General features: G+C 37.7%; 1 protein-coding gene across 1 annotated transcript; it reads left to right on the top strand.

Moving 5' to 3' along the window:
• The first annotated feature begins 724 nt into the window (after positions 1–724).
• Positions 725–16,311, top strand: jhy (junctional cadherin complex regulator). Its single transcript, XM_046861895.1, has 9 exons — positions 725–806; positions 1,107–1,397; positions 5,216–5,792; positions 9,269–9,373; positions 10,242–10,657; positions 10,811–11,081; positions 13,821–13,907; positions 14,419–14,553; positions 15,712–16,311. The coding sequence occupies exons 2-9, from the start codon at positions 1,108–1,110 to the stop codon at positions 15,955–15,957; spliced, it is 2,127 nt and encodes a 708-aa protein (XP_046717851.1). The 5' UTR covers positions 725–806; position 1,107; the 3' UTR covers positions 15,958–16,311.
• Positions 16,312–18,204: the final 1,893 nt, after the last annotated feature.

Here is an 18,204-nt window from a genome sequence, read left to right as displayed (position 1 = left end):
TCATGATTCACTCAGATGTTCAGCGGTGCCATCAATAAAGAACTGGCAGAAACCAGTGGGACCTGGGTACACCAATCTGTCTTGAGAAGCCTGGTAAGAATTGTCCAAAAAGCCCAACCTCAAACATGGAAACAAGGCTAAGGAACTCAACGTAAATTAAGGTGCAGAAAAATGGCAACAGAAAGAACAAGGGGTCCTAGGATTAATAGTTTTGGCCCCTGCAAAGCCAAGATTTCAATATCATAGTGTCTGGGCTCACATGAAGAGACAGAAGGATTTGAGGTAGCCTACATCCACAGATCATCTGTGATTAGTTATCCAAGATGTCTGGAACAACCTACCTGCTGAATGTCTTCAAAAACTGTAACTAGAAGTGCAAATGTACCTAGAGGAATTGATGTAGATTTGATTTGGATTTCACTGTGTTTCATTGTGTTCACTTTCAATTTTATTAAATGATAAAAATAAACAATAGTTTTTGCAATCACTACTAACTATTAACAGTCCATTTACGAGGCGATAAAACTTGTAATTATATATATATATATATATATATATATATATATATATATATATATAAAAAGGTTTTATATTTACATATATATATATTACACACTCCAAAAACAGAACAGTTTAACAAATACAAATGTACTGGATCCATTCACGTTTGAAGCTTCCCTTAGTGCGCATGCGCGAGATAATATTTTGGCGTCTGTGTCACTATGGTAACGTATTGACGCAAAACCAAAGTGGGTAAGAAGTATTTGGAATGGATCTCTGTATTTACGTTACTGAACAACTACTAGGTAATGTTAATAGCGTTTAAATACATTTCTATTTATATGTATAATATGCTGACTAACGTTAGTTAAGGCGAAATTCTAACTAGCTGAGTTTGTAGCTAACTAGGCTAGCGTTACCTTGGTAAAATAATTAGCTACCTTTGTTTGGATGCGTCCATTTTGCACATGTTGTGGAAAGTCATTAATGTAGTTTGCTGATGGGTTCAATGGGACAGACATGGCACATCAGAGGAGTGTTGTAGTTTATGAATGTTGTCTTATTACATCTCTGTAATATGTCTTAATACATCTTAAACCATTCAGAATGGACACGAGCAGCACAGATCATGGACGTATATACAATTCTGCTCGTGATGACGGAGGACTAAGAAACCTCGATCTATGGGACTCCTTAGAATCAGACACTGAGAGCTTGGTGCAGGAGAAAGTTTACCAGAGAGACCTCCAGAAGCGAATACTGAACGATGTTGGTGACATCGGTTTCTCATATAATGACAGGCCTCACAACATCGGAAGAGCTGAGCATGAAAAGTACCGTAACCCCCAACCTGATATCAGTGAATCACGTGGAGACCAGAAGACCACATTCTTAAGGTAGCCTAACTCACTTAAAAGTTACTCTACATAATCTGTGCATGACCTGATAGACACTGCCATATGCATGACATGTAACACCTTATGAACTTACACTACCACCTTAATTTGTGCCTGTTGATGTCACTTAGCAAGCTTACTGGGATTCAGGCTTAGCTCACTGGTCAACATTCCCAGAACTGACCACTGTGTCTACGATCCTTAAAATTAAAACTTCAGTCTCCCAGTACCTGGGAGAGGCCTTGCTGATGTAGTATCTCGTTGAAGTGCTCCATCTTGTCATGGTGTATGACCTGTGACATGAAACTGGCTTCCACAATCTCACCTTAGTAGCAGAGCTTGGCTCCTCCTCACCAAGTTGGAATCCTTTTACACAGCTGTTTAAGTTTCAGTTAACGACTGGGTTATAAACTACATAAAAAATCATAATCATTAGAATCTGCTTGCTATAATTGGTTAATCATACACCTGATTATGATCCTACACAATCCTTGATTTTGGCAAGTGGGCAAGTATAAGAAATGAAAGCCGAATGTGAGTCACCCCAAATCTACAAACAAAAGTAGTGTTAATAATCGACAGACAGGAAACAAACAAAGTCCAATCTGGGGACATGCAAAGTGAGCGAACAGAAGAAAAATTTCAAACAAATTAATATTTGGGGTGACTCCCATTCGGCTTTCAGTTCTTACACTTGCCCACTTCTTGCCAAAATCAAGGATTGTGTAGGATCATAATCAGGTGTATGATTAAGCAATTATAACAAGCAGATGCTAATGATTATGTATTTCTTATGTAGTTTAAAACCCATGAAACAGAATGAAACAGAAACAGCTGTGTAAAAGGATTCAAACTTGGTGTGTCGTACACCTGATATAATTGATTAATCATACACTTGATTATGATCCTACACAATCCTTGATTTTGGCAAGAAGTGGGCAAGTGTAAGAACTGAACGCCGAGTGGGAGTCACCCCAAATATTAATTTGATTGAAATTTTTCTTCTCTTTGCTCACTTTGCATGTTCCCAGATTGGACTTTGTTTGTTTCCTGTCTGTCGATTATTAACACTACTTTTGTTTTACATTAATGAAAAGATGTGAAAGGGTTAGTGACATCATTGGACAGCCTAAATCCTAAACATTCATGTCATTATCTGAGATTGACATGAATGCCCTGTTGAGTATAATACTTTATTATCATTAATGGATGTGAGTAATTAGGTCCTCTAAAACACACTGAGTAAACAATGACAATACCTGACGCAGTCTAGATCATCCCCGAAATAATGAGACCTTTTTTTTTTTTTTTATTGAAGAGTGGCCTGGGAAACATAATGGAAATGATTAACAGCTAGTATTCGCTTGCCTAATAGATAATGGCAGTCTTTGAAAACGATGTTAGAGTACATGCATTCAAATTAATTTGAAAGACCTCTAATTTTGGCACTTTCCATCTAACTACCCTCATTTAAAGGAAATTCGATTTTTATTCTGCTTAAGGTTATCGCAATAAGGCCTCATTTTGAAGTCCATTAAAAAAAAAGCAGATGCTTTGTTGTCCATTATATAGGAGGGCTTTGTGTGCAACATAAGCACAGATGCTGGAATCTGAAGTGATCATCACAGCATCTGTCTCAACTCCTCCACCTTTAGCTTAAACAGAATGAGTTTTTTTTTTTTCATCATTTTATTTATTCATCTTCAGTAGACGTTTTATCCTGGTCACAGTAAATCAGTAGAATGCTGGGCACAAGTGGAAATACACACTGGATGGGATGGCAGTCTAGTGCAGGTCACCATGCACTTTTTTAAAGCTGGTCTATGAGGAGACACTGTACACTTGCAAAATCTAAATCAAATAGTCATAAATTATTGAAGTCAGATATTGTATTATTAGATTCTCAAATGTCAGACTTAACATAATGGTGAAAAGATGCAGTATGGCTGAAAATTATAAGTCCATCGACAACTAGGTTGTTTTTATTTCAATGTTAGTTTTAGTTCATTGTTAAATATATTTATTAGCGCTGAAGCAATAATAAAATATTACTCAAACAATCATTCCCTGACCAAACATTAAACAATAATGTATGTAAAAAAAAAAAATTCTGGTTGAACACAAATTTCCTAATTTATTATTGTATCATTTCCTTAACTAAGTTATTAAAAATATAAGTTCTTCGTAGTAGCTTTATATTTTTAAAATGACTTTGTACCCACATAAAGATCACATTGTTAGTGTTTTGCCCTGTATTTGCTGTGATTGGAGATTTCTGTGTTTATGGTAAGCAGGGGACCTGCATTATGATTTTTTTTCCCCCTAGTAACTCGAAAAGCTTTGAGTGGGTTTTCGTATGTTAAGGAGCCTCTGCAGCTGTGAGCCCACATTGCATTCTCAAGCTCATTTCATTGAGTCATTACTGAGTCATTCGATGCCCCCTTTGCCCTCATTGGCTGAAGAGCTGTACTGCTCGCCAGCACTGTATTTGGCATCATGAGACGTGAAGAGCATCTTGTAGCATTCAGAGCTGTGCAACAAAGAGGCACTCTTCTAATTATTTTAATGAGATCTTTTCATCCGGTGATGCCTTTTGAGTCTGGTTCCTCTCAAGGTTTCTTCCTCATAACATCTAAGGGAGTTTTTCCTTGCCACAGTCGCCACGGCTTGCTCATCAGGGACAAATGCACACCATTCACCATCACTGTTGATTTGTGTAAAGCTGCTTTGAGACAATGTCTGTTGTGAAAAGCGCTATACAAATAAACTTGACTTGACTTGACTTGATGCAAGGAGCACATTAGGTAGCAATTTCAACCTATTTTATACCCTTGAATCTGCCATTTCCAAAACTATGGTGCAATTGTGGACTCTAGACTCTTAGTGATTAGGGGCTAAGCTGGGGGGAAACACGAAGATGAGTCAAAAGAAATGAGAAGCAACCTTTAAGATGTGCCAGATCTATTCACCTTTTCGCTCATATTTACATATTAAGTTCAGACTGCTGTAATGGTTCTTGGGCTACTAATCTCTCAGGTGGATTTAAGTTTTACATGCACACACAGACACAGACACACACACACACACAGACACAGACACACACACACACACACACACACACACACACACACACACACACACACACACACACACACACACACACACACACACACACACACACACACACACACACACACACACACACAGTGTTGCTGCTTATTTGGGAGGGAAATGTTGTCCAATTTGTGTCTAATACAGAATTCTAACTGCTAAACAGTCCTGGGTCTTTTTTGTCATATTTTTTGTTTTATGATGAACATTTTTGAAGGGTTTGAAGTGCAGGCATTCCATGCTGTTATAACAGATATAGTATGCGGTTAAGTGTTTGCTTGCTAAAAAGGCTTTTTCTGAAAAAAAAGCCACATGGATAGAAGCTCATGTTACTCCTAAACCTGTATATACCTTACAGCATTGATAACGCCTTTCCAGATGTGCTAGCTGGACATTAAAAATGTCAGATTTTGGTTTGTCTGACAACAGAATAGTTTTCCACTTTGCCAGAGAATATGGCAGACTTTTTGAATTGTGTTTACATATGGCTTCTTTTTCTTCTAGCCTTAACATGCACTTGTGGATGACTTGGCTAACTGTGTTTACAGACACATGATTTCTGAAGTTGTTTCTAAACACACATATATATATATATATATATATATATATATATATATATATATATATATATATATACACACACATACATATTATATAGATGTCTCCTTAAAGTCTGTTTTCTAACTAGTGCTTCTTAAAAATTTCAGACAAACGCCATCTCCGGATGAATATGATGACTTGCGTTATGATCCAGACTGGAGAAAGAAACTGCCAGGATCTCAGTTTCTCGAGAAGAACTTCAATTCCAAGGATCCTGAATATTTTATGAGACATGCAAGATACAAGTCGCCAACACAAAGACATGAATTTGCAGTAATCCATAGTCCTGTTTTGTCTGAAATGAACACCCCACATATACCCCCCATACCCCTGCAGTCTTCCAACTGCATTCATCCACAAGGAGATCAGAATACAGTGCCATCAGTACCACAAAGTTTACCTGCATCGTCAAAAAGCACACCTCGTTTAAATTTAAATAAAATCATGAAAGTTAAGCAAGGAATTCAGCCAAGTGATGAAGAGAATCAAAGCATTGTTCAAAATTCAGAAAGACCTAATGCATTAGCCATGCAGAGGAGACCCTCCCAAAAATCCAGACCAGACAGGCCAAAAGAGGACATAATAGAGCGTAATAAAGCCACTCTGGGAATGAACTTTTATAAACAAGGGTCATATTTGAAGGCATATAAACAAAGAGGGGAAAACCCAGACAACGCAAATCCGGTAAGTGTTTATTTATATATATTTTTTATAGTTATCAGCCTTTTTGACTGGTCACTTGATTTGAATATAAACCTCCACAAGCCTATAAATAAATTTTTGTGGCCTGTAATTGAAAAATTCAGGAAAAAAAACAAAACAAAACAAAAAAAAAACCCAAGGGTCCAATAAATATAGCACTATTTTGTATATTAATCGCCACTAAAAAATATTTTTTTTAAAGTCTTCATAAAGCAAGAATCTCTGACATTTTGAGCTATTTCTCATCAGTTTTAGTTTTTGGTAATCAGACTTTGTGTGCCTAATTTAAAATAGTTTTTTTTGTACTGTATGGTTGTAATGAAACTGTGATGGCTGATTATGATGACATTTTCTAGTGTATTTTTGTGTTGTATGCATTCTTTCATTGAACCACTAGGGGCTGCAATAACACAACACATCTCATTCTCCTCAGCCAAGTTCTGCGTTCATCTTTTGATTTGAATTGGCCTGGAAAACCACAAATAGGATTACCTAAATCCCATTTTATTGCTTTTTATTACATGACTGTGTTGCATTAGGTTGTGTCTTCCTCCACCCTGTAATTGACTGGTGTCCCAATTGGGATGGGATTTTTTTCACACCTCAAAAATTTACAATGATCCTCACAAGGGTGAAGCAGCTTATGTGTACTTAAGTCTTTATCAACTCTCTAGTTTCTGACAATTTCGTGTGCACATGAAACGCATGAAACAGTTGACCTCAGTGTTTAATCATAGCATCATGATTAACAACCATGTTTTCATTTTTGATAGACCCTATTTTTTTCTATTAATCTTAAGCAGATGTCTACATTGTTTCTGCTCAACAAGTGTGCCATATTTGATATGACCTGACCTGGACTGTTGTTATTGTATTTTTTTTCATTTTTCATTTTATTTGAATGTACAAGTGACCTTGCTATTGTCGTGGTCTCGTTATGAAAGGGAATAAGCAGCCTAATCTAGCTGTAGCTCAGAAATTAATTTGGCAGACACTGGAAGCAGAAAAAGGGAATAGGAAGCATGTCTGGCTATGTAGTGCCTATTATGAGTTGATCTGCACAACAGTAGCTATTAAGAACATCAGAGAGGCATGGTTACCAATAGGCTCTTAGCTATCAGTGCACCTGGCCCTGCCGTGTAATTGGCAGCCTCGGCCTGTCTGTGGGCTGTGTTACATGAGGATTTGCAACATTTCAGGCCTTTCCTGGCCCATCTGAGCCCATATTCACCTTAATCTCTCATGTCAGCTGCATTAGCATAGTGAAGAGCTGTTAGCATTGTGACATGGTAAACACAGCAAAGACTTTCCTCCCTAAACGCTGCGCTGATTGTATTTCCACAGTCCCAAGTCTTTCAGGTTAGATCTGGACTCTGATCTAAAACCACATTATTTATCATTTATTTATCATCCAGGCCTATAATAAAGATTGACCTGCACAATATAAAATTAGGCAAGATTTCACTTTTCTTTCTAAAAGCAAGGCCTGGATTTTGTCTGTTTTATTTTTATTTGGCTTCATATGATGTTACAGAAAGATCACAAAACCCTATCCTGCAGATTTATCATGTGATCATCTATCCGATTGTATATTCTGATATTTGCCCTTCGACTGCTTTTTATTATTTCTTTTTTTTTTCCCCTTCAAAGGAAGATAAAGGCTTCTATTAAATCACATCAGTTTCTGCTTCATTATCTGGCCTCAGCTGCATATGTTGTTGGTTCATTTATAAAAGGCACAATTTGCTCTTTAATGGGCTCCTTACTGCTGACAATTAGCCATGTTATTAAACGTACACAATCTCATAATATGCCAACTTTGTGTTGGCGAGTGGCAGAGCAAAGCCTGAGGCCGCGTAGAGGCTCCTTTGATAAAGACAGAAGTAGCAGAGCAATCTTCTGCCATTGCACTCAGCCAGAGTCCCTCGTCATCTCCCAGACCCTCACTTCAAAGCCAGGAACATAATGTACAATCTCTTAATAGCTCTAGACTGTGGCTCCACGGCTCTCTGCCACTGTACACCCTGCCTCAGTGTAAACACCTAATCAAGATTGCCTGGGCGGCCACAATAGCAACCAAATGCAATTCAAGAACTGCAAGCCTTTGAAGTCCTCATTGCAAAAGCTGTGTTTCTCAGTCTTGAGGAAAATGGCAAGCTCAGATCGCCTGACTTTGTTGTTGCCTCATCTCTTGCAAAGAGGCAATTATGGACCCCCAATTTAACAGAATAGATATTACACAGCTTATGAAGCTCAAAATGCAATTTTGTTTGATCATTTTGTCAATTTGATTGATATTATTAAAATGGTGGACAAAAGGCAGTGGCAGTAGCTCGGGCAGAGGCTGTGGCCTGTTGCTTCAGAGAGGCCATGAAGTACAGGTCTGTGATGTCTGCCACTCACACACACACACACACACACACACACACACACACACACACACACACACACACACACACACACACACACACGTGCATGCACCTGTTACTGCACAATGGCACAGTAGTGTACAATATAAAATATACATGCAAAGAATCGAACAGAAAAGACGTTTGGCTCTGTGACTGTTGGAAAAGTTATCGATAACATCATTCCTTCATTTTAAAGATCATCAAAAGCATTTGCATCATTGTCTTTTCAGTGTTGTTTGTAAGCAATTTGCAAGAGATTGTGAATTGTCTACACAAATGCTGCATTTGAAAATGGTGGCTCTTGTGTACACTGTTGCGATTCAGCTCTTTGCATTTGCGGCCTTTCAGGGAACAGATAAGCCAGCATGGCTGCCTGTTTATTGATGGATATATTACAACTCAATCCACTCACTGCAGCATGCTTCTTTTTCGACCTTCCTCTATTTGCGCTTTCAGAATTAGTCACATTCATTCGGGGACTCTTCAAGCTGTCAATAACATCGATCAGGCCGGATTGTCCTCGGAAGCCAAAGTGACTCCAAGTTTACTAAATGATTTTCATTACAGTATTAGCGGCAAATATGCTCTTGCTGAATGGGTGCATTAAAAAAAATGAAGAGAGTGAATTGATGTAATTATCCTGAAACTGCTCTGAAAGGACTTTGGTAAAAGAGGATCAATAGGTTTCTCAAACGTGCCAGAGACACGTGTGAGAATTGTTTTTAAGTAATTCAAGCAGTTTAATATCTTAGATTGTTTAAAGTAAAACACGGATTATGATTTTATTTAAGAAATTTAAATGCAGTTTTGTTTACATGTAATGGTCTTTTTAAATATAAGAACTGTTGTTATATGGATAAGTGTATTTTCTTCAGAGTTTGGAAAATAAAATCACAACTTTTTTTTTATTAGATTCATAATCTTGTGTATTCTGGCCCCTTTTCTCCATCCATAAAATCTGTGTTTTTATTTTTTAAATTTTTTTATTTCTGACCCTGCTTTTTCCCCTCTGTCTCCTTCTTTATTTTCCTACTTTCTACTTTCCAGTCTCTACAGTCAGTTGAGGACACTGCAAGCTCCAACAGCACAGGAAGCCCAGACAATGCCCCCAACCTGGAGATGATGTGGATACAAAAAACTCAAAAACTGAAGGTAGGACCCTTCACTCCTGTTCACTTTATTGATTTCATCCGTCTCTCTTTCTCATTCCCGTCTTCCTCTGTGGATGTAGGTAGGGCTGCTTGGCACAATCCATTGCCCTAATGCATAACTGTCAGCAAGGGCTTCCTCTCAAGATGAAAATGTCTGCACAGTGGGCGCACTGTCACCCGGGATTTCATTTTCCCTGTGATGGACGCAATTTCTGATAGAGTTGTTCAGGCACAATGGGGCCTCTGAAACGTCTTGAAAAGGAGCCCGTGCTGCAGATAGAGGGGGAATGGAGAAGCATCATTATTTTGAGCACTTGAGCGGTCCCCCTAATGCTGGCAGGCAGAGGAGAGTAAATATTTTCCCATTAGAATGGTGAAAGCTGGTGTTGGCTAAATCAGAGGCATTACATGCTGCGACACAGCCCCAGACCTCACCGAATAATGTGTGGCAAAGCGCTGTGCATTGCCAGGCCTACAGCAAAAAAAAAAAAAATCATCCTTATGCCCTGCTCCTCCTCAGGGTATGACAATGGCCACAAAGCTGCTGTTTTATACGCAAATGTTTCCATACAATAGGCTGAAATGATTCAGCTCCTCTCCTACAAACATTTTTAATTAGACTTCATGCCATGCGAACTCTTATTCTTTATCTTCTGTTTGAAATAAATATGCTCAGCATCCTGATCATATTTGCTGAAATGAATTTATTCATATTAACTTGGAGTCTTTTGGGGAAAGCAAGTTAATAATCCGTTCAAGTGCACCATATCAGGCCTGGTGTTTAATAACACAAGCAAACTAATAACCGGTATACACTTCAGTTTGAGTTTGAATGTAAAATTGCATTTTCTTAATCTGTACCCAATTAGACCCACAACCAGAGTAAACACTTGGGCAAAGCCAGGCCGCAGCACCAAAGAGCCAAATCCAGTGGTCCCACGATTCAGCCATTGAAGAAACAGCACCTGCAGACTCTGTCTGAAAAACAGACTTACAGCCCACCAGACTCCAGCAGCGTCTCACATTGTTCTCACTCATCGACTCCGACCATCAACCTTAACATAAACTTCAACACCTCAGCCAAAGTTGCTGAACCTTATTTTATTTCCGAGCCATGGAAGCAGCTCTACACACTCGTACTTCCTTCTTTACCGCAGTCAGGAATCAAGAATGATGAGTATAACTCACGCTTCAAATGGCCCAGTAATGCTTTACGTCCTCCTCTACCTCCTGCTCCTTCAGTTGAACATGAGATCAAAGAAGTGAATAATAAGAACAGCAATGGGTCAGTTTTCAGTCCTGTTTTTTAATTCCCATATAGTTTTATAGTACAAAATGACCACCAATGTTGCCAGTTGGTTTATTAAGTAAGTCAAGTAATACTTGTTATTTCTTTCTCTCTCTCTCTCTCTCTCTCTCTTTTTTTTTTTTTTTTTAGAATTAATCCAACACGACCGCCACCATTTCAAGAAAGTATTACCTCCAATGATCCTCAGTTAATGGGGTTTTATGAAGAGGGCAAAAAGAATTTTGCTCATGCACTGCAAACTTACGGTGGTGCCTATCCAGTGCTTCCTCCAATAGACAGGTCTAACAGCAGTAAGCTATGTGGTGGCAAACCAGAGGAAGCTACAAACACTATACACAAGAACATCTCAGAGGGATACCTTGCACAGTTTGAGAAACAAAAGGCCAAATCAACTTATAAGGTAAGGGGGGATCAGACAGGGGCATGGATATATAGCTCTTGAAAGGAATGCATTACCATTTCAAAACTAGTGAGTTTTTTGTCTGGTCTTAAAAAATAAGTATTTACCAATGAATCGATAAATGAGGCAGAATTTGAATTATTTTTTTTCATTTATTTTTTTTTTTAATTATTTTTTTCACTGTTCAGAGTTCCACCGGGCACACCATTACAGTAATACACATGCTGTATCTACTGGCATAATTTTAAATATCCGGTAATGTTTAATAATATATAATATTATATATAATAATAATTATCTAGACATACATTCAGGATATCATCAGTGTATTTTATTTTTGAAATCAGAGGAGCAGAATTGGGCAAGTATGCCTTGTTGCAGGACTGGAAGTATGTAGATGTATGTATGCCAATCCTACTTGGACAGAGTCAAACCTACTTGGTGTGTTTCAGGCTGGAAAAGTGTGTTTGTTGGACCTTTGAAACCTTATGGATTATGGTTAGAGTTTGGGGTTAAGGGTTAAACCTGGAGTTTTGGTTCTGGTTCATGTAATCCCTGGTTTTGAAGGGTGCCATTATTCTCTTTCCTGTTAATCAGTATGATTATCCAATCATGGATAGAAAAGGGCAGTTACTGCTTTCTTTCAACAAATTTGAAAGTGAGATTAGCATTTCGAAGAAGATACCGTTTCAATATCTAAGCAGAAGTGCATGTTAGGCTTCACTTAAAATTATAGTTGTCTGTCTTTTAATCTGGAGACTTTGAGTTGTAATTGGCAGTTTACCAAATGTGGGTAACAAACAGGTTAAAAAAGGTACAATGCACAAATATTTTGAGAAGGCAACCATTTTGCTGGCATAACTGTAAAAAAATTAATGTGTTAGAGTAAATGTACACCGATCAGACATAACTTCAAGACATTATAACATTATAATTGTCATCATGGTACCTATTAGTGGATAGGATACATTAGGCAACAAGTGATCATCTTGTCCATGTTGATGTGGTTGAGACAGGAAAAATGGGCAAGCGTAAGGATTTGAGCGAGTTTGACAAGGTCCATGTGATGGCTAGATGACTGGGTCAGAGTATCTCCAAAACTGCAGCTTTTGTGGTATCAGTATCTATCAAAAGTGGTCCAAGGAAGGAACATTGGTGAACCCGGCAACAGGGTGATAGGCAGGCTTGTTGATGTATGTGGGAAGTGAAGGCTGGTGCGCGTGGTCTGATCCAACAGATGAGTACTGTAGCTGAAATTGCTGTAGAAGTTACTGCTGTTAATGCAGGACTGTTTTGGCAAAAGTGGAACCAACACAATATTAGGCAGGTGGTCATAATATTATGCCTGATCAGTGACCATGAAGTTCTGTCTGATTGGTATATGTATGCCAGTGTGCCTAATGGAGTCTCAATTGTTTCCTATATATTGTTTTTCCAGTTCAGTTCTACAAACAGGTTACCATCTTACCACCTCAGATTGATTGTAAAGGAATAATATACAAAGATTTCTTTTCTGATCAAGTAGACCAGGCCTGTCCTAATTGCTTAATACGCTGATTTGAAAATGGTGTGAAAGTTGGCATAGAACCCCCATCAATAATCTATCTCCTCCCTCTTGATGAGCGTAATGATTATGGCTGTGTGTAGATCTGTAGGTTAATTGTACGAGTAACTGAAGATGCTGTTAATTGCGTTGACATGATATGAGGGGCGGCAACTGCAGTGATGCTAAACTGAATTCAAGGATGAGGTGATTAAGTGCCATGTGTCAGGCTAGGCTGTTCTGGGATGCTCATTTGCATTTAACCAGAGCCTCTTTGTCCTGTGTCAGCATGAGGTCTGCAGGTGTGTCCCGCTAAAGATCAAATCTGTTCTCCAAAGACAAGTGTAGGTAGCTAGAGCAGCCATTTACCAAGTATAGACTGTGTGAATAATGTAGAGCTGCTATTTATTCCCAAGGAAAAGGACTGCATAGATCCAGGTTTTCCATTTCCATGTAAACCAAGCAACATTTCAAGACATAGACAAGAATCAGCAAAATAAGTATTGTATTTACAGGGTACATAACCTATAAAACAGTAACTAATGTTGAGCTTGTATTTTTAATACTTCTGGAGAAATCATGTGCATGTAGATTTTACTTAAGCACAAAACTTGGTAGCTGTAATTTTTCCACCAGGGGCTGCTGTAATAACAAAATAAACATCAACTCAGTGGTGGGCACACATAGCCCCAGCGAGGGGTCATTATGTCATGCAGCGCATCCACTTGATGTCATCTCAGGATTAAGTTGTCTTTACGCCATAAAACAGATTGCCTCTTCTCTTCCCAGCACCATGGCTGCCATCATGTCTCATAGGATTATGGGATAAATTTGTAAAACAGGGGGCAACAGATCAGTAGAGAAAGTAAGCATCCTGCAGTGTCCATGACCAATGGCTGAACCAAGGCAGGCCCTAGAGCCTGAAGGAGCCAGCTTGATCTGGCCTGATTAGCCCCTTTTTCTTTGGTAGAGCTTGTGGATTGCTGCTCGAGTGCATCTTAGACATCCATTACGGATTAACTGCTTACTCTTTCAAAAAATTCAAGCCTCACTTTTTTCTTTCATTTATCTGGGAATGGTTGCACAAATATGAGTTTTTGAGTTTATCATAGAACTATAAAACTAATGAGACATTGTTTTTTGTCTCAGAATAATATTATGAATATTGACACACGGGATCTGTTTGCTTCATTCAGGCATACACACTGAAGGACTACAAAAGCTTGAATCTGGAAATGAAGTTAGGAGGTCTCGGACATTCCAACAATGTTGCTAAAGATGTGGTAAGAGCCATAATAGCATAACATCTTGGGAAGACCTCAGCAGAAAAATCTGCATCTAGATGCATCTGATTGGCCCACTCATTCTTTTTTTCTGCTTGTTGGTTTGATTAATGCGGAACAGCTCTTTCCAGCTGTGAAATGGTTTTGCGGTCTCTGTCCTTCATGAATATGACAGACTTTCATCACTGCAAACAAAACTGAAAGGAATTTACAAATCTAATGAGTTTAGGCCTTGGAGTGGGGTATTTTCCTGCTTTTCTTTTGTCACTAATAGTAAAACCTTAAATGAATCTGATTTTCAGATGGGTTTTCAACGAGGCAGACACTGATTTGTGTTTGACACAGGTTCTGGGCAGATGATGAGATTTATTTAGTTTTGTTTGCTGCTGTGAAGTGGCCACCGAGAGAGACACACAATGGGGCAGAGGGGCCTTAAGGGAGAAAACGGCTTAGGTAATTAAACCTCTCTTTTGTAATCTGCTGCTCTCTCTCTCTCTCTCTCTGCTTTTAGACTGAGAAAATTAGACAACAGAAGCTGTATTCAAATGTAATCCGTGAGCAGAACAAGAAGATAAGTAGGATTCCCTCTGTGCCGACCTGGAACGCAGTGGGCAGCAACAACAAGAACAGCATTCCCAGGAACAAGGTGAAGGAGGCCTGAAAACACAACCCTGAATTTGTCAGAAATAATGTATTGTGATGCCCTTACTAAGATTGATGGTTCTGGTATGTGAAGATAATTATGCCACAGTGCTGCTGGATTCTCGATTCTAATTGGTCAAAAAAAGATGTATCTTTATTCCACAGAATTTTAATCTGATTGGTTAGGCATCTGCTTTATTTTCATATAACAGCACATCTTGGAAAGTAGTTTCAGTAGTAACATGACCCATAGCTCATTACTGATGCACTCGTCACAATTTCCTTCTATAGTAGCAGTACGGAAAGTACACAGTGAGACAGAGAAAGAGATACTAGTGAAGGAATAAACAGGAAATAACTTGTCTCTTGGACATATTACAAAATATATTGAAAAACTCTTCATGTGATATAAATGCAGGTGATAAAAATGTACTAAAACACTCCAGACTGCTTTTACATGAAAATAATGCATATTCATATTACAGCAGAGTCTGATACAAGTCTCACAAATCTATTTTAATGCACTCGTTTTAATGCGTAGTAACAACTTACAAATCCCCAAGCTTTTATATGACCACATAATCAAACATAATAATAATAATCAGATTTTAAAGCATATTGCTATATAAGACAGAAAGGCATATGATTGTTGATGTTTTCTGAAAATGTATTTATCATTTATGGGAAGAGTCTCAGGTCAGGGCTTTGCACCAATCAGTAAAATTTCTGTCATTGAAGAGTCTTTGTGCTTTCTAGGTTTGATGAAAGCGAAACTAAAGTTATTCTTTTATTAATTTAATAGATTAAAAAATGGTAAATTGCTGTGGTGATAAGAAGAATAAAACACTGTGCGTTTTTATTGGAAAATAATGAATTCCTTTCAAACTTTCCACACATGTAATCACAAGGTTAATTTATATATTTCTACAATAGTGTCCATGTCATGTACCATTCTGTTCTTACAAAAATATTTTTAGTACTATTTTAAATATTAACACACAAGAACACATGTAGTGCCCGATAGATGCATATGTTTCTAAAATCCAAGCCGTTACAGGTGTTTATTTTAACAAAAATGGTCATTAGGTGTTTAATACACAATATTTGCTCTCTTTCTATAACAATGTTCAATTCTAACTGTTGAATCTTTGTCTCATATCAGGCTCTGGAGTACGCCAAAACCATCGCAAAACCGAAAGCACCTCAGCAGCCGAAGAAGGGCTCCATAAACAAAACTGAACAAAAAAGATTGTTTGAGCACTCTGCTTATCTCCAGTTAGGAGTGGATCTCACCCAGCTATCTACTTTAGAGATGCTGAAGAAACGACATGAGCAGGAGAAACAGGCCGTGGCACGCTTTTCAAACATTCATGGCAATTCATCCACATCCCCATTCAGCAGCCACTAAACTGTACAACTGATATGTAAATAAGCAGTTTGGTTGAATAAATATAGTCGAAACGATATCCATATTTTCTATTATGTCTGTGTATAATATATTAATGTCTTGTTACGGTATTGGATGCGTTGTCTACATTATTGCATTTTTGCTTTTACTCATTTTAATGAAACCCTAAATATATTGTGTATTGGATTTGTATATTTTATCAGCGTGGATTAGCAATAATGACCCGGGAAATAAACTGTATGGTGAAAGATTTGCATGGTGTAAAACATGCACCATAGTTCACAAGAATATAGAAATCAAAATGTACATATGCATTTATATATAACATATATTTAATAAAAACGTGTAACAGGATGCAGATTTGGTTTGTTATTTGACGAACACACCTGCACTGATCACACCACTGTGCTGATTTCTTCAGTCACTTCCGGCCCATTAGTCTGATTATTTCCACTTTACCCATTCCCTTTTCTCTAACTGAGAAAAAAGGGGTCAGACAAAGCTGGCACTTTGAAGCCTCCTCTGATTAGAGGCTGTAAACTTGTTTCCTATATTTTGAAAGTGATAATCTCCCCCCCTCTTAAAACAATCTGGAGCACCTACCCTTTTAATGGAAGCCTTAGATCGTTATCAAAGAGCTATTTGCTCGCATGTAATATTTTAATTAGATTATAGCCTCTATTTAACCCATCATGGCCGCTTTGATGCTTCGTTGTTTTTCGGCGTCAAGCCTCCTCGCGCGAGCCTCATAAACGCACGGCCTTTTGAATTAATGAGGACTTTTCTACGACTCTCTTTACGTCTCTCTCTCTCTCTCTCTCTCTCTCTCTCTCTCTCTCATGCACTCTTTCTCGCCATAGAAATCGGTTAATTGAAGGAGTTTCTCTCTCTCTCTCTCTCTCTCTCTCTCTCTCTCTCTCTCTCTCTCCCTTTTTCATGAAGGAGGTTGCATTAGCATCCCTCTTTCTTTCTTCCTTTTTTTTATTGGTCCCAGGCTTTGATGTGCGCGCGGCGCCGGGGCCCTTTTGCAAATGAGCTGATGAGGCCGCCATTAGAAAGAGCGGCGCTCTAATCGAACGCTTAATCTTTTAATTGATCACCTTCCTGCTCGCCCAGACAGCTTTTTTTTACTAATCAAAGTTATTTATTTATTTATTTATTTATTTATTTATTTATCAAAAACGGCATTTCGTATTGTTTTTTTTTTCGAAGGTGCACACATCCTCCTCCCCTCCATTAAGAAGAAGAAAAGGAAAAACATGCATATAAGAACGCTTTAAAACTGGCGCGAGCTTCTGTAAATGTGTGAGCTGATAATAACATGCAATACTTATTTTTTAAAGGTACTATTAAACGTAAAATATTTGATCGAAAAACATGCATTTACAAAGTAGTCTTATTTTTCATAATGAATGCATGCAGTTTATACGTATAAAAAATGCATCAAATTCGGTTCTGTAATAATGCAAAAAGAAAGAAAAAAAAGAAAGCATATATATCCGTATTTAGAGTGACATGCAGAAATGGACACCCACAAATAAAGGTGTGTAACTAATCTTGGTTTAGTAAACCTATTTAATAATAGCCTGATAACAGAAATGCAAAATATAAAACGAACGTTTAAAAAAAGATTTAGACAGATTCACTCGCACAGTTTTTTTCTTATTTTTCATAAAAACGTCGTTTAAAAAAAAAAAACTGCTTTAGCTTTAAAAAATGTTTTATTTATAAATTATTTGTGAAATAAATACTAATAATCCAAAATCATTCAGCGCCTTACAAGCTTTGTAATAAAGCGTATAAAAATGAGCAGCGTCTGGTGTAATAATAATAATAATTATTATTATTATTGTTATTATTATGTAAATATTATTGTAATATAAATAATATTTTTTATTTGTTGTATTATAGTTTTTACTTCTTGTGGTTCCTTGAAACTAAGGTATTCCAGACCTGTTATAGATCAAATAGCAAAAAAACGAAAGGATGAGCTGAAACTGATATTTTGCTTTGAAAAACTCATAATTTCTTTGATAGTTAATTTACTGTACATTCTTTTTTTTAACATGTATTTTTTGCATGAACAAAAGACACACCACAGTTTTAGAGCTGATCAACATTAGGCGTCAACAGCATCCGCAATCACTGCCGCGCTCTCGCTATCCAGCAAGTGTAAACTGAACAAGTGCTATTATATACCAGGATCATATTTACAGATTGTCATATATAATATTTACTACCCATCCC

Source organism: Silurus meridionalis, chromosome 11, assembly GCF_014805685.1.
Source record: "Silurus meridionalis isolate SWU-2019-XX chromosome 11, ASM1480568v1, whole genome shotgun sequence".
In the NCBI taxonomy this organism is placed as follows: Eukaryota; Metazoa; Chordata; class Actinopteri; order Siluriformes; family Siluridae; genus Silurus; species Silurus meridionalis.
Note: the sequence above shows the minus strand (reverse complement) of the source record. Positions and strands in the feature narration are given on the sequence as shown.

Coding starts and splice junctions, on each gene's coding strand:
- jhy (XM_046861895.1), top strand. CDS start 1,108: ATGGACACGAGCAGCACAGATCATGGACGTATATACAATTCTGCTCGT. Junction 11,082..13,820: donor AGGCCAAATCAACTTATAAG/GTAAGGGGGGAT, acceptor TGCTTCATTCAG/GCATACACACTGAAGGACTA. Junction 14,554..15,711: donor ACAGCATTCCCAGGAACAAG/GTGAAGGAGGCC, acceptor GTCTCATATCAG/GCTCTGGAGTACGCCAAAAC.